The sequence below is a fragment of the Drosophila albomicans genome, chromosome 2R (genome assembly GCF_009650485.2).
Source record: "Drosophila albomicans strain 15112-1751.03 chromosome 2R, ASM965048v2, whole genome shotgun sequence".
NCBI lineage: Eukaryota > Metazoa > Arthropoda > Insecta > Diptera > Drosophilidae > Drosophila > Drosophila albomicans.
Window position 1 is genome coordinate 12,777,626 of NC_047631.2, and position 17,573 is coordinate 12,795,198.

The window sequence follows — 17,573 nt, forward strand, 5'->3', positions numbered from 1 at the left end:
AAATAGCTTGACACAACTCGTTTTAATGAACCAATCTCCTCTGACTATGCTGGCTAGCAAAAGAAATATTGGACAATTTAAAGGATTCTCAGGCATTTGCAATGCCTCTCATAGCTGCACTCGAATGCAACTGCATCTGCAGCTGCTGTTGTTCCCCATTCTTGTTGTGGTTGGCGAGGGAATTATCGTGTTGTGGATACCATGTCTCCTGTGTGTGTGTGCTTTGTGGTAAGTGTCGACAGGCACTTTTGTGTGTGGGATCTGTGCCGCAGAAGCCAGCAGCTGCTGCCAGGCGTATTGCGGTTAACATGAAGTACGAGTAGATGTAGAAATGCAACACGTACTATGCCTTAATAGTGCTGCTGTTTGTTAAATGGCTTCTGGAAACTTGCCATGCACTCTCTTGTTCAGACCTTTGTAAGAGTACCTTTAAGAGCTGCAGAAATATGGGAGATCTAATAATGCAAGTGATTCATAATCTAATTACTCAACGAATTATATAGATTATAGATGAATTGATAATTTGAGGGCTAAAAATTCAAGAGTAATTCTTAATTATGATACATCAACCCTTATTACAAAATTGTTTCAAATGATTATATAAAAAAAATGTCTTTATAGTTAGAGATTGATTCATAATCTAATTACGCAACGAATTAAATGGATTATAGATTTGTTAGACAGTTGAGAACCTGATGGAACAATGGAGTAAGTTATTACTGTTATGACGACCAAACTTTGTAGTTTTAAGTGTGTCTTGTCTATATATAACATAGATGTATTATGCATAACATTATATATAGGCAAAGTATGCTCGTAAAGTAATAATAATAACTTATTCCATTGTTCCATCAGGGTTTTAAACTCCCGAACAAATCTATAATCTATACATATTAATTGAGCATATATCACTTTACTTATAAATACGAACTATGACAATGTTGATCAATTTTGATCTTGTTGTTGAGGTTCAAAGGTTCAATGTCTATTGCAAACAAGAACGTTTGACTAAAAACATTTGGCCGGGGTCCACATAAGTGTTGCGTCGCTTGGCGATGCGTTGCAAAATGGGCATCGGCTTGGGGGGAGCGACGCCCGTCGAGGAAGACGGCTGGATTTGCTGCCGTTGCTGCTGGGAAGGAGTTGCTGATTTTCCAGTAAACGATGTGTGCCAGATTACGTTGGGTTTGTTGACGTGACGCACCGCCAGCTGTTGGTGTTGATGTTGTGGGAGCAACTGCTGCAGATTGTTGTGATTAAATGTCTTGCGACGTTGCTGAATCCGAGGCATCGCTGTCGGTGTCGTCGTCGTCGTTGTGTTCAACTCCAGCGTGCCGGTGACATTGCGTGACTGCAGCTGACTGAAAAGCATTCGCGGTATTGGCGGCTTGGCCGCCTTGCTGCGCAGCTCGTTGTATAGCTGCTGGATGACACGTTCGTGACTAAAGCGAGTGTCGCGTAGGCTGCTCTTGCTGATGATGAGTCCGTTTTGGAATTGATACAGCACCTGCATGAGGAACTTCTTCAGGTCATCATACGGATGGATGACATCAAAGTTATCCACTTGATCGCGATGACTCGAATAGCAGTGCTGTATGTACTCATCGAAGCCGCTGTTCAAGTGCTCGGCGCACAAGTGGCAGGTGCCAAAGCGTTTGCAGTGATCGAGCATGTGACGCAACGTTTCCAACTCATCCACCGAGGCGTACATGCAGAACGAACAGTGATAGATGATCGTGTTCTTCACCAGTCGAAAGCTAAATGTCTCCTCTGCATCCGAATGCTCCACGGTTCCGTGTTGCGCAATTGCCACACTCGATGGCAGCAACACCCGACACAGATTACATTGATAATACTCGTTCTCGGTGCTTCCCATTTCGATCAGTTCGTTGAGTTCGCCATCTGTTAGATTCTTTAGATCGTTGGCCAGATGCGCCTCGATTGTCATGTGTTGCACCAACTCTGGCCACTCTTTATACGTCTTGTCGCAGTAGCCGCATTCGCGCATTTGACGCACATCGCACGCAACCAACGTGCGGTGATGATGGACATTCGGAAAGTGCTCCTCCAGCAGTGCTTTGGCACTCCCTTTGAAGCCGTAGCACACCGGACAGCACAGCTGCGGTTGCACACTGAAGAAGAAGGGATGGTCGAGATGTTTGATCGCCCAGTGTTGCGATCTTAGTTCGTCAATGTTGTGACACGTTTCTGTGCAATGCGAGCACGCGAACTCGTACTGCTTCTGCAAGAGAGGAAAAGAGAGAGAGAGAAAGCGATATGTCGATTAGGTAAACTTTATTAGAGATTACAAATAAAACAAGCTATAAATTAAGCCTCCAACTGAACAGCTATTGGTTACTATCGATAACGATAGTAGTCAGATATCGATTGAATTTGGCCGACTGTTTTCGTGATCTATAATTTCTTCAAAAAGTACAAATCAAATAAGCTATAAAATAAGCCCCCATCTAAATAGTTATCAGTTACTATCGGTACCGATAAATATAGTAATAAATGTAGATACATAAAAACGTACCTGAGCAGATGCAGCGTTATTTGTTAGGTCATCCTCTTCATCCGACGACAACTCGATGGGTTCAAAGATCTGAATGGCATGCGCATGGTTATTGGAAGCGATTGCCTCAGGTGGCTCAACGTGACCCTTTGACGAAAATATTTGGGCCATGTTCCAAAAGTCATCGTCGAGCATGTCGTTGGACAAGCGATCGAACTGCTGAATGGGTAGACCTGGCAATCCGGGATGTTCCTGCGTCATATGAGCGGCGACGGGGCGATGTTTAGTGTGTCCAAAGTCACAGTGGCGACACTTGTACCGAAATCGATTCAAATGCATCTGCAGACAGTGATTGCCCATCTTGTATAAGGTGTAGGTCGGTGCATGGCATGTGTTGCAAATAAAACCGAGTGTCTGGCGATTTTTGCACTTGATGCGCAGATAACATTGCAGCGGCTGGATGCGTTTGCTGGCATGGCTACGACGTATGTGATTGACGATTCTCATCAGATCCTTGTAGCCGTATTCGCAATACGGACAGCAGTACTGATACATACGCTGGTGTGCTACCGCTGTGTGTCCAATCATCTGATGCTCGGTGGCGAGCACAGCGTGGCATAGATTACAGAACCATTCATCGGTCGAAGTGCGCGGCAGATACACTAATTTAAACAAGGATGGTAAATTGTATGAGACAAAGCACATTAGACTGTATCTTTCACATTGTTCTCGTTATATAAAAATCAAACGTTTGAAACTTTTTAGCATATTTTAGGTGTTTTTAAAAAATATGACGAATTATGTTCGCAATATACCAAATACATCTTTTAGTATATTCAATTAAGTTTACTATATTTTAGGTATATGCATTTGGTATATTTTAACAATATGATAAGTTACGTTCTCGTTACAACAAGTACAACTTTAAGTATAATAAATCAAACTTATGCAACATTTCAGTATATTTTTGGTATATGTATTTGGTATATTTAGCTAGTTATTGTATTTTGTAGACAAACTTACGCGACTTGAACCAACGAACTTCCGCTATCTTGGTGTGCATTGTCAAATCATCACGCTTATGGATAATCACATTGACATCTTCGCCCAACTTTGCATGCTTGATGTGAATATGGTGATCGATTATGGAGCGTTTTGGCGCAAACGAGCTGCACGCACCGCATTGATAAACGTATCGCTTATGATACTTCAAATGTTCCAGCACTTTCTCCAGTGTTAGAAAATGATTCACATAGTGACAGTGCGGACACTTAAAGCAATCTCCACAGCTGTGCTGAGTGCTCAGATGCTGGCTCAACCCCAGCTCTGTGTCGAAATGCTGGCCACAGTCGGGTACACCGCACTTGTAGCGTACCTCCTTGCGTACAAAGTGAAAGAGTGGCGTGACCACCATTTGTCTTCTAGCTATCGGCAACTTTGCCGGCGCAATAGGCAACTCAACCTCGTCGGTATTTGGCTGAGCGACTCTTTGAGCTGATGTCGATGCCTCGACTGTGGTGATGAGCTCCTGTTGGTTGGGTTGCCGAACATCCGATATCGCTTCTTCGGGGGAACACCTTATGCCAGAGGTGGACAAATTGGGTTCCTGCAGCTCCTCGCGACTGGCCAAACCGTGCTGGAGAACACCATGCTGAACATATTCATCGACATCCTTGCTGACATGACTGCAATAGGAGCATTGCAGATAGTCCTTCGGTCCAAAACTGAAGCTGTGGAACTTCATGTGCTCCCGTATGCACATAACTGTGTGGGAGCAGTAATTGCAATTGGGCGCCATACAACGGAATCGGTTGCCAGCGATTTGTGTGCGATCTTTCCTTGGTGGTGAACCTGTCAGTCGGGGTTCAATAGATATGTTGATCTCCGTCGGAATGGGACCCTCATAGTTTTGGGTAAGGCTCTGGGTAATGACGTAGTCATCATTGGTGGCGACAGGTAATGGCACCGTCTCGCTCGTTATGAGGGGAATGGATGTATCGGCGAGACTATATACATGATTGATTTGGAGTCCCAATTCCGCGTCGCGATTTAGAACATCGGGCACATCCACAGTCGTTGGCGGTGTCTTGGCGTACAGAAACTCTCCGACACCGGCGGCATTCAGCTGCTGTTGCTGGTGACTTGGCGGACGCGATTGGGCGAGTAACAAACTCCTAAGCGTTGTATTCTCAACAACGGGTTCTCGGGGCACAGCTTCCGGTTCGATTTCGATTGCTTGTTCGGCCTCTGGGACTAGACGATCTCCCGTGAAACGACGCACACGCAGCTTGGGCAGCACAGGTTCTGGTGGCGCAACTTCAACAGCCGGCTCCGGTGGCTTAGGCGCCACAATTTCATCCACATGCACTAGCACCATATGCCGCAGCTCCTCGCGAATGCTCAAATTATCGGGCACTTCCTTGACGGGTAGACTGCACTCAGTACAGCTGCCGTTCCAACGCAGCGACGGATGACTGCGAATAAAATGATTTTCCAGACCTTCTATCTCATTCGAGAAGAGAAACAAGCAGTCTGGAACTCGGCAATAATATGCAGGCTTCAGGATCGGTGGGCTTAGCAAACGGAATGCAACATTCTGCACACAAATCATATACTGTAAGGGGATTACTTCGGTTTCAGATGGCCATACCGTAGGCGCTGATGGCAGGTCGACTATCACTTCAGGTTGGGAATTTAGATCGGGAACTTCGCTTTCGAGGGAGCTGTGGTCGAGTGAATTTGAGGGTTTGCCCTTGATGTTACTGCCGCTAGCACCTCCGATGCTATTAGTGCTGCTCGACGTAGAGGAGCGACTTCCGCGACTCTTCAACTTATTCACTTCCGGTACTTCATCTTGCTCTACGTTCCTTATTAACTCTTCAGCTGTTGACAATGGTTCTTTTTCCGCATCGCTCGCATTAGCCAATAATTCCCTTGGAATTGGCGTCGCCGATATAGCAATTGATACTTCCAGCTTTGGCGATGATGTGTCGTCCACATCGAGCTTTACTTCTACGTCTACGTCTGAATCCGACTCTGCCTCTGCAGGTGGTATCGTAGCGCCTTTAACTCGCGCAGCCTGTGAAGAGCTCTGTAGATATTCGTTTTGTTCCAGCTTGCACTCGTTGATCAGAAGCAGCTGCTCCTCGTCCGGTCGAGTTGGTGTTGGCGACTGTTTCTTTTTATTAAGCTTCGCAATCTCACTCTTGTGACGTGCAATCAAGCGCTTGGCTGCCGCTTTTATATTGGCCGCGGGCATATTCGCATTCTTCGTACATTTGAGCATTTGCTCTAATTGCGCACAACGTGCAACACGCACTCGAAGTTTTTTGGTTGGCGTTGTGCTGCTCCAGCATCGTTGAGCGGAGCATGCCCGACGTCCGGTGGCGCGAATCACATCGTTTGCATAAAACATTTGGGCAATGTCATCGTTGAGCCTTTCCAGCTCACTGCGTCTTGACCTCTTCTTGGGCGGTGGTGGGAGCAGATTCTCAACTGCGGTCTTTGCCGCTGGCTCGTTCAGCCGCGATCGCCGCTTGCCGGCCAAAATATTTTGCGTTGAGATGCTGCAATTGTCGCTGGTCTTTTGAAACATGATGGCCAAATTTCTATTGACACGTTGCTGAGAGGACTGCGCAACTTTAATTTTCTCAGCCGTCACCTCGTCATTAGCGTTGAGCTGTTGCTGTTCTCGTCGATGGTCGACGACATCCTCGTAATTGAGACTGACACCACCAAAAAGTTCCCACTTATCGACTAGCGGTTTACTCGCCGTCGGCATCATCGATTTGCGACGTTTCAATATGCGTTTCAACTCTGGCATTTCTTTCAATGGTGACTTTGTCGTATTTATTGCATCGCTTGCGAGCGCATTTGCGGACATTTGTTGCGAGTCTGCCGATTCCACTTCGGATTTTTTGTTCGCTGATTGTTGCTCGTGAGTTTCAACCACGCTTGGTGGTTCATTTTCAACGTTGTCTGTATTATCTGCCATCGGTTTCTTTTTCTCCTTGTCCTCTTTCGAATTAGACTTTTCTGCTGGGCTCTTATCTTTCCTCGAATGCTTTGTCTTTTCTTTTTCCGGTGTTTCAGGTTTATTGGACGTTTCGTCGACATCCTCGTCTTTCTTATTTTCGGATTTGCTTTTTTTCGCCGCACTACACGAACCATGTTTTGCGTCAGAATCTTCCGTTTTATCCGAATCAGCTTTATCGACTCTAACCACTTTCTTTGACTTGTCCGCTTTTTCTTTATCTATTTTATCGCTTTTAGGTATTTTTTCCGCACTATCCGATTTTTCTTTATCAAAATGAACGGTTTTTGGCACTTTATGGCTCTTACCCGATTTGTTTGTTTTATTTGACTTGCTGGAGCTTTGCTCTTCATTATTATTATTGTCAACGTCGATCGACTCATTGCACGTATTGGTTTTATCACTATTCTGACCTCGTACCTCATTTGTTCGTGACATCTTTTCCAAACTCGCCTTCTTTGGTATCTTGAAGTCGAGCTTCTTGTTGGTGGTGCCCGTCAACACCACATTTCGATACGATGTGTCTAGTTGGACATTATCGCTTTCAATGCGGGATGGTGCCGCAACCGCTTGTCCGTCGTCTAGCAGCTTCTCAGCTTCTTGCAGCTTTCGCCTTTTTTCTGCCGCCGCCGCATCCAGTTGTCGTTGCTTTTCAGCTGCCTCAAGCTGTCGTTGCTTTTCGGCTGCCACAATCTGACGTTGCTTTTCGGCTGCCTCAAGCTGACGTTGCTTTTCGGCTGCCACAAGCCGACGCTCCTTTTCGTTCGCCTCCAGCTGACGCTGCATCTCCTGCTGCTTGGCCTTGGCCGCCAGATGATCGCGATAAGTGCGCGGTACCCCTGAATATGGCGGACCGTTGATGTTGTTGTTGCCGGGTCCTTGAGGGGCATTGAATAGACTGTCACCGAGACTTGTAGCACGATTGAACATGGGTCGGCTGTTGTAGTTGAAATTCGGACATCCGTTGATAAAGTGACTGTTGTTATTATTGTTGTTGTTCCAGCCTGGATTATTATTATTGTTGTTCCCTCTATTCAGATTGTCACCGGGATTGTGGCTGTTATAGTTGCCTGGATTATTGGATGTCTGCCAACCGGATGGACCTCCACGCCGTTGGCCGCCAACTTGTGGTGAATACTGTGATCCTGTTGGGTGTTGTTGAGGTTGCTGCTGCTGTAGGGGTCCATTGCTCTGACCCCATTCAGCACGACGTGGATCACGTGAGCCCGCACCCTTAAGATTGACATAGCGTCGAGTACTAGAAGCAAAACCATCAACATTACCTGGCGACGGGTTATTCAGACTCGGTGCCCTATTCAAATTGATTGAACCATGCAATGCGTTCGGCATGTTCAAATTGTCATTGTACTTGCTGTTGTTGTTGATGTTTGCTGCAGACCCAATCACCGGGATCGATTTTGTAGTTGGCGGCGATGTGTGAGTCGTTGACTTTGCCGAACTACCGCTGGGTGATCCAAACACTGGGATGGACTGAGGTAAGGGAAATTTCTTAACTGGAATGTTCTCCTTTCGGGGCCAACTTGTCGTCGGACCTTTCGCACTCGATTGGATGGGCGACACACTTGCCTTGGGTGGTATTTGGGTGGCATAGCTTCCACTGCGACCACGTGGATCAGTGCAATCAGATGGTGAAGCAGGTGTTGTTTCCGGTGTAGCCGCCAATGCCGCCAACTTCTTGCGCGCCTCCTCTAAAGCAACAGGTGCCGGAAGACTCGATCGGCGCTGAGTCTTCGCATTAGTTGTTGGAACGGGAACAACCGTTGGTCGTCTCACGAAAACTGTCGACTTGGGCAACGTGGCATCGGTCAACGAAGTTGGTTGCATTGGCGTTTGTATGTTCCTTGGAGATCTACGCACATAATTCACGCGTCTGCTGCCAATCGACGAGTCTATGTCGGGCAATCGGGCAGCAAGTGAGGGTTCGAGACCCAGATGTACACCACTTGTTGGTTTTGTCGGTTTAGGCGGATTCGAGCGACGCTCAAAGTCAGGCTTAGGTGCCGAAATCTCTGCTGCTGCAAGACGCTCAGGCTCGCGATCAACAATCGTGGCAGCAGTCGACCTCCTTTCAAACAGGTCATCCTGAACAGTTGTTAACTCAGGACTAGGGGCTGGTGGATTTGCACGACGCTTTTGTGACGCAATTGAGCCAAAGTTCAAGGGAATTGTTTCCCCAATTGAGGAAAAAAGAAAAAAAATTAAAACTTATATTATAAATAGGCTTTAAATTATAAACAGAAAGCTACAGAGTACGGCTGTGCGATACATGCTCCCCATTTTGAATGAAAGCGGTATATACAAAAATAATATGCCACAAAAATACTAAAAATAAAAAATATATCAAATGGTATAGTTGCTATATTGATATGGTACTACATTCAAAGGTATGTCTTGAATGAAAGATATACAATGTAGTACCATATCAATATGCCAAATATACCATTTGATATATATTTATTTTTAATATATGTGGTATATTATTTTGGTATATTTTAAGAATAATACTGCAACATTTGGTAAATTGATATGGTTCTTCATTCAATAGTATATCTTGATATCTTAGTTGCTTTGACAATCCTGTATATTTTCCACACTAAAAATAAAAAATATATGTGATACTTTTTATTTTTAGTATTTTTAGTGTGCAAAATATACCAGATTGCCAAAGCAACAAGACCCCAAGTGAGTAGGTGTTTTTGCCCATACAAAAGTATTTCATTAATAACTTTAACAATTTTGATCTGATCGCAACCAAATCAGGAATCACAATTACTATAGTTATTATTTTATATACCATTCGCGACTCGATTTTCGATTTTTGTTGATTTGCGGTGGCGGAAGTGGGCATGGAAAAAATTTGAAACAAACTTGATCCGCGTGCAATCATAACAAATACTGTAGAAAAAGTATGAAACTCTCACTTTTATTTCTTTACTTTTCTTCTCTTCTTCTATTTATTTCATGCATATTTTTTTCGCATTACTCTCTCATTAGTGATTATGAATATATCGTAAGCAAAATAAAGTCTGCCCAAAAAGCAGACACGAAATGATACAAAACACGCGGCCATCTCTAGAATTGCATGTTAGAAACATAAGATGCTTTTTCACTTAAAATACAAGCTTATTTGTTTGTATGTATGTGTGTGTAAGCGGCATACGTGCACACATGTGGACGAATTGGCAGGCAACACAACAACGTCTATTGTCTGTTGGTAATTTTCTTTATTTGCGGCCTAGCAAAAGCTTCTGCACACCGCCAACTTAAATTAATATGCGTTTCTAACGGTTTATGCACACATAACAAAATAAAATAAAAATTGAAAAGGAGAGGAAAAACTCTACGCACCGTTTCCTTAAGCAAATGAGCAACAGTAAAATTTAAAGCACACGCGCCGGTCTTTCTTATTTGTAGTTGCAGTTTTTAGACACTTATAATATTTACACCAATATTACGCTCTTTTTTTATTTTTATATCACAACGCAAAAAAAAAAAAGTAAGAAAGCTACAGCCGAGTGTACTCGACTGTGAGATACCCGCTACCCATTTTAAATAAAAACAAAATATTTTGCGGTATTATTCTCAAAATATACCAAATATACTGCAAAAATACTACAAATATACCAACTGGTATATGTGGTATATCGGTGCAGTGCCGCATATACCTTAGACGGCACAATATACCAGATTGTCAGCCAAAGCAACAAAGGCCCCTAGTAAGTAGGCGTTTTTGCCGATACAAAATTATTTCTTTAATAACTCCCAAAATCTTTATCTGATCGCAACCAAATTCTCTGGAATCATAATTACTACAGTTACTATTGTATATACCAAAATTCGCAACTCTAGCTTTAAAATTACGCTTGTTATTCGATTTTTTTGATTTGCGGGGGCGGAAGTGGGCGTGGCAAAAATTTGAAACAAACTTGATCTGCGTGCAAACATAACAAATGCTGTCGAGAAAAAATTATAGCTCTATCTCTTATAGTCTCTGAGATCTAGGTGTTCATACGGACAGACTCACAGACAGACGGACATGGCTAGATCGTCTCGGCTGTTGACGCTGATCAAGAATATATATACTTTATATGGTCGGAGATGCCTCCTTCGACCTGTTACATACATTTCCTGCCGGCACAAAGTTATAATACCCTTCTACCCTATGGGTAGCGGGTATAACAAAAAACAAGTAAGAAAGCTACAGTCGAGTGTACTCGACTGTGAGATACCCGCTACCCATTTTGAATGAAAGCAATATATTTTGCGGTATTATTCTCAAAATATACCAAATATACTGCAAAAATACTAAAAATATACCAAATGGTATATGTGGTATATCGATAAAGTACCGCATTCAAAATATACCATAGACGGCTCAATATACCAGATTGTCAGCCAAAGTAACTAAGACCCCTAGTAAGTAGGCGTTTTTGCCCATACAAAAGTATTTCTTTAATAACTTCGATAATTTTTATCAGATCGCAACCAAATTTTCAGGAATCATAACTACTATAGTAATTATTGTATATACCAAAGTTCGTAACTCTAGCTTTAAAATTACGCTTGTTATTCGTTGTTTTTGATTTGCGGGGGCGGAAGGGGGCGTGGCAAAAATTTGAAACAAACTTGATCTGCGTGCAAACATAACAAATGTTGTCGAAAAAAAATTATAGCTCTATCTCTACTAGTCTCTGAGATCTAGGTGTTCATACGGACGGACGGATAGACACACAGACGGACATGGCTACATCGTCTCGGTTGTTGACGCTGATCAAGAATATATGTATATACTTTATAGGGTCGGAGATGCCTCCTTCTACCTCCTGTTACATACATTTCCTGCCGGCACAAAGTTATAATACCCTTCTACCCTATGGGTAGCGGGTATAAAAATGTCCAGTCGAATGATGAACAGTATGGCAACTCGCTGCAGCTCAACAAAAGCGCTGGTCACGAATACGCCGTATTTCGTTTTGTTCTTTGTTGACGCTGTTGCTTGTCGTGCATTTAGTTTGCTGGCATTGCTGTTGGCGCCGCTGTTTGATTGTGTGTTTGTCGCGCTTGCGTAAGTGTGTGTGTGTAGCCTTCTTAAAGTGGCTAACATGTCGCTCTCATTTTGACGATCTATTTTGCTGTGCACATTCTTACACTCAACTGAGAGCAATACGTAAACAATTTTCGTCCGGACGAAACACACACACATGCAAGTTTTGGGGATTCTTGCTTATCGTATTTTACGCACACACACATACACACATACGCATCCGAGTGACCAACAGTGAGCATACGGAAAATGGGTAATTCTCTGGTAAATGTTGCATGCGAACAACTTTACAGTGACAAAAAAAAACATAAACTAAAACAATTTGAAAAATAAGTGAAGGGTATTCTAAAAGCTTTGGATTAGCGCTATATTTAGAGCTAAGATTGATTTTAGGAACTTGTTCTGTTTTACGATAAAATATATACATTCGTTAATGTTTTGGTTATCAGAACAGAAAACAAAACAGAAAATAATCCAAAACCATTCTTAGCTCTAATTAAAGTACTAATCTAGAGCTATAAAAATAACCTTTTCTTGTTTTTAAAATTGTTTCAGAATGTTTTTTTTTTGTCAGTGTAAAGCTGGTCGCAAGCGACATCCCTCATAGAATTACTCATATACACATATAATAGAATATTGCAAATATGTATTTACTTTTAAATTATTTTTCGAATTAAATAAATAAGCATAACAAAAACAAAGTTTTATATTCAGCAAAATTTCTTGGATGGCAACCGTAAGCAATTTTGATCAATGTTGTCACATTTTATTCCGTAGTAATCTGGTTCTAAAGTTATAATTGCTATTTATAAAAACCTTCCGAGTGACCGAGAGCTGATAGCTGCATTGCTTATAGACGACATCTAGCTACATTAATGCAATGTAATATAAATTCCAACTATGTATATTATATAGTCACCAGCTACAAGTCACTGATATCTTAGTATCGCGCAAAGCTTTCGTTGGATTTATTACTGAAACATCATGAACAGAAGAAGGGGTACGAAATACAAAAGGAGCAGAAAAATAATTACAACAATTGCAAAAAAAGATGAAACTCTAATGCCGCGATTAGAAATGTTGATCACTGACAGAGCAATGAAATATTTTGAAAATATGTATTTACAGAAATAGAAATTATTTAGCAGATAAGCTATCAATAAAATAGAAAGTAAACTAATTTTTAAAATATTTTTTAATTTTTAAATTCCATAATCTAATTGGATTCCTATTCGATTTAATTTATCGATCTCTCAAAAGATCAATTTTCGAAAGACAAGAATTGTTTTCCATTTTACCAAACTATAACAACAGCAGCTATAAACAGTAATTTATAATGCCTTTGCTTCATTTCAAGTTAATATTATAATTTTGAATTTTATTATCCTATAAAAAAAAACCTTTGCATGTGAAATGTGGAAATATCGACGGATATTTATCGGTACAGTTTACATGTTTATCGAGGTGAGACCCAAACGAGCCTCACCACAACTACAAAATGAAAAATTACTGATTTTTATACAGTTTTAAATTTGTATATGATTGGATTATTCCCTATCTTATAATTAATTGGTTACATATTTATTTTCTACGTCGGAGCGGCTGTGGAAGCATACGTATTAATACGAAATGCAATATATGTATGTATTTCCTATTTGGTATGATATGAGTGCTGTTCCATTTTCCAAATTATTAGCGGCTACTGTTCATCTAGGCCACAACTTTCAAAACTTAGTTGTGACCATATTCATACATTTTGCGCCTCGATACATGTATCAAAATCATATTTTGTAATATCCAAAGTCCAGAAGTCGCTAAAGATGAATACCCTGAAGTCCAGACGGTCCAAGAAATCGATTCGTTTGCTGGCAAGCCTCATCATTGACACGTTCGCGATCGCATCCTCCATGGTATAATTCTTGTCATGTCATGTTAGATATCGAATAAGTTTTAGTGCTTTTAATTTAACACTTTGGATAAAATAAAAGGATAAGCTATTTATATTCGTTTTAAAACTTAAATACAGGGTTTTACAGCTTTCGATCGCATACAATGGACTTCAAGCTTAAGCATACGCTAGCAACACACACACACACACGCACACACACACATTCTTCTCATTTGCAAAAAAGAAAGCAGCGACAGAGAAACGTGAAAAAGGAAAAAAAAATGCCGCGACGAATTATAATTATACATACATACATATATTTATCAGTATATTCTGATATACTTAATAAATAAAATAACACCACACGATCGAGTGCAATGTGTGCATAGAGAAAATATTTGTTTATGTTGGACTTACCATTAAGGGCTGGGTGCTGAATTTTTTTATCACTTCCAATACATGTGCACTTGAGTGTGCTTGCGCAGCGTTGTTGTAGTTGTCGCTTCTGCCGTAAACCGCGCGAATCGCGTGATGCTTCCACTTCAAAAGTTGCAGCTCAACTGACGAAAATCGTGCACACATTTAGTGATCAAAAGCGCTCTCTTGAAGACAGCAAGAGAAACTTAAGAGAGCATGCAATTGTAACGTCACAGCGCGCATGCTGCATGTTGCCTGCAACGAGTTGATTTCATTTCCACCCACGTTTGTACTTGATCGACGCTGCAACACGGTTTGAGATTAGTGAAATAAATAGACGAGAAACTTTGTGTGCGGACTTCAAAAGCAAAAGCAACGCTAAGAGCCTTCCAATGTTTATACCCGCTACCCATAGGGTAGAAGGGTATTATAACTTTGTGCCGGCAGGAAATGTATGTAACAGGTAGAAGGAGGCATCTCCGACCCTATAAAGTATATATATTCTTGATCAGCGTCAACAGCCGAGACGATCAAGCCATGTCCGTCTGTGTGTCTGTCCGTCCGTCCGTCCCACTTCCGCCCCCGCAAATCAAAAAAATCGAATAACAAGCGTAATTTTAAAGCTAGTTGCGAATTTTGGTATATACAATAATTATTATTGTAGTTAGGATTCCTGAAAATTTGGTTGCGATCAGATACAAATTGTCGAAGTTATTAAAGAAATACTTTTGTATGGGCAAAAACGCCTACTTTCTAGGGGTCTTAGTTGCCTTGGCTGACAATCTGATATATTTTGCCGTCTATGGTATATTTTGAATGCGGTACTATATCGATATACCAAACATACCATTTGGTATATTTTTAGTATTTATCCAGTATATTTAGTATTTTTTGAGAAAAATACCGCAAAATATATTTCTTTTATTCAAAATGGGTAGCGGGTATCTCACAGTCGAGTACACTCGACTGTAGCTTTCTTACTTGTTTTTTTTGCGACTGGAGTCAGCTCGACAACATTTTACTCTGTAAAATACTGACTGGCCTACATTTTCCAAAACAGAAAATTAGCATTATTTCAGTAATTTAGACAATTTATATTTTAAAGGTATTCTATTTGTCTTTTATTTTATTTCTTTTTTGTCGTTTTCTAAGAGGCTTAGAAATTTTAAAATGTATATTTTTTGATGATTTTATCTATTTTTTATTACTATTTATATTAGATAATATATTTATTTTAGATACTTATATTATTACTTATTTGAAGAGATTACATTTTTAAAGAATTTTTCAACATTTGGAAATTCACAACTCTTATTTTCATAACATAATTATTATTATAATTATGCTCTTCATTATATTCGCAATATATAGTACAATGCACTTGGGTATTCAGATGCAAATAGCTTGACACAACTCGTTTTAATGAACCAATCTCCTCTGACTATGCTGGCTAGCAAAAGAAATATTGGACAATTTAAAGGATTCTCAGGCATTTGCAATGCCTCTCATAGCTGCACTCGAATGCAACTGCATCTGCAGCTGCTGTTGTTCCCCATTCTTGTTGTGGTTGGCGAGGGAATTATCGTGTTGTGGATGCCATGTCTTTTCTATGTGCATGTGTGTTTTGTCGACAGGCACTTTTGTGTGTGGGATCTGTGCCGCAGAAGCCAGCAGCTGCTGCCAGGCGTATTACGGTTAAAATGAAGTACAAGTAGATGTAGAAATGCAACACGTACAATGCCTTAATAGTGCTGCTGTTTGTTAAATGGCTTCTGGAAACTTACCATGCACTCTCTTGTTCAGACCTTTGTAAGAGTACCTTTAAGAGCTGCAGAAATATGGGAGATCTAATAATGCAAGTGATTCATAATCTAATTACTCAACGAATTATATAGATTATAGATGAATAGATAATTTGAGGGCTAAAAATTCAAGAGTAATTCTTAATTATGATACATCAACCCTTATTACAAAATTGTTTCAAATGATTATATAAAAAAAATGTCTTTATAGTTAGAGATTGATTCATAATCTAATTACGCAACGAATTAAATGGATTATAGATTTGTTAGACAGTTGAGAACCTGATGGAACAATGGAGAAAGTTATTACTGTTATGACGACCAAACTTTGTAGTTTTAAGTGTGTCTCGTCTATATATAACATAGATGTATTGTGCATAACATTATATATAGACAAGACGTATTAAAAGCGACAAAGTATGCTCGTAAAGTAATAATAATAACTTATTCCATTGTTTCATCAGGGTTTTAAACTCCCGAACAAATCTATAATATATACATATTAATTGAGCATATATCACTTTACTTATAAATACGAACTATGACAATGTTGATCAATTTTGATGTTGTTGTTGATGGTTTCAGGTTTAATTCGGTTTAAAGTTCAAGTCCAACGCAAAAAGGTTTTATTCTGTTTAAGGTTCAATGTTTATTCCTAACAAGGACGTTTGGCTAAAAACATTTGGCCGGGGTCCACATAAGTGTTGCGTCGCTTGGCGATGCGTTGCAGAATGGGCAGCGGCTTGGGGGGAGCGACGACCGTCGAGGAAGTCGGCTGGATTTGCTGCCGCTTCTGCTGGGAAGGATTGATTTGATTTTCCCGTAAACGATGTGTGCCAGATTACGTTGGGTTTGTTGACGTGACGCGCCGCCAGCTGTTGGTGTTGATGTTGTGGAAGCAACTGCTGCAGATTGTTGTGATTAAATGTCTTGCGACGTTGATGAATCCGAGGCAGCTGACTGAAAAGCATTCGCGGTATTGGCGGCTTGGCCGCCTTGCTGCGCAGCTCGTTGTACAGCTGCTGGATGACACGTTCGTGACTGAAGCGAGTGTCGCGTAGGCTGCTCTTGCTGATGATGAGTCCGTTTTGGAATTGATACAGCACCTGCATGAGGAACTTCTTCAGGTCATCATACGGATGGATGACATCAAAGTTATCCACTTGATCGCAATGACTCGAATAGCAGTGCTGTATGTACTCATCGAAGCCGCTGTTCAAGTGCTCGGCGCACAAGTGGCAGGTGCCAAAGCGTTTGCAGTGATCGAGCATGTGACGCAACGTTTCCAACTCATCCACCGAGGCGTACATGCAGAACGAACAGTGATAGATGATCGTGTTCTTCACCAGTCGAAAGCTAAATGTCTCCTCTGCATCCGAATGCTCCACGGTTCCGTGTTGCGCAATTGCCACACTCGATGGCAGCAACACCCGACACAGATTACATTGATAATACTCGTTCTCGGTGCTTCCCATTTCGATCAGTTCGTTGAGTTCGCCATCTGTTAGATTCTTTAGATCGTTGGCCAGATGCGCCTCGATTGTCATGTGTTGCACCAACTCTGGCCACTCTTTATACGTCTTGTCGCAGTAGCCGCATTCGCGCATTTGACGCACATCGCACGCAACCAACGTGCGGTGATGATGGACATTCGGAAAGTGCTCCTCCAGCAGTGCTTTGGCACTCCCTTTGAAGCCGTAGCACACCGGACAGCACAGCTGCGGTTGCACACTGAAGAAGAAGGGATGGTCGAGATGTTTGATCGCCCAGTGTTGCGATCTTAGTTCGTCAATGTTGTGACACGTTTCTGTGCAATGCGAGCACGCGAACTCGTACTGCTTCTGCAAGAGAGG

General features: G+C 41.5%; 2 protein-coding genes across 5 annotated transcripts in view; one reads left to right on the top strand and one right to left on the bottom strand.

The window, feature by feature from the left end:
• LOC117576580 (IDLSRF-like peptide) overlaps positions 1 to 17,573 on the top strand; it is an 83,556-nt gene that overhangs the window by 15,003 nt on the left and 50,980 nt on the right. The window lies entirely within an intron of this gene.
• Positions 601 to 17,573, bottom strand: part of LOC117576581 (uncharacterized) — a 28,646-nt gene continuing 11,673 nt past the window's right edge. Inside the window, exons 1-5 of one of the 3 annotated variants that reach the window (XM_052007100.1) lie at positions 14,278 to 14,620; positions 13,919 to 14,221; positions 3,539 to 8,699; positions 2,537 to 3,177; positions 601 to 2,242 (exon numbers count right to left, since the gene is read on the bottom strand). In XM_052007100.1, the coding sequence (XP_051863060.1) occupies positions 986 to 2,242; positions 2,537 to 3,177; positions 3,539 to 8,699; positions 13,919 to 14,083 (7,224 nt within the window). In that variant the 5' untranslated portion in view covers positions 14,084 to 14,221; positions 14,278 to 14,620 and the 3' untranslated portion in view covers positions 601 to 985. Of the gene's footprint in view, positions 2,243 to 2,536; positions 3,178 to 3,538; positions 8,700 to 13,918; positions 14,222 to 14,277; positions 14,621 to 16,212; positions 17,562 to 17,573 lie in introns of those variants that run through there. The other 2 variants (XM_052007098.1, XM_052007099.1) reach the window with 2 other exon arrangements.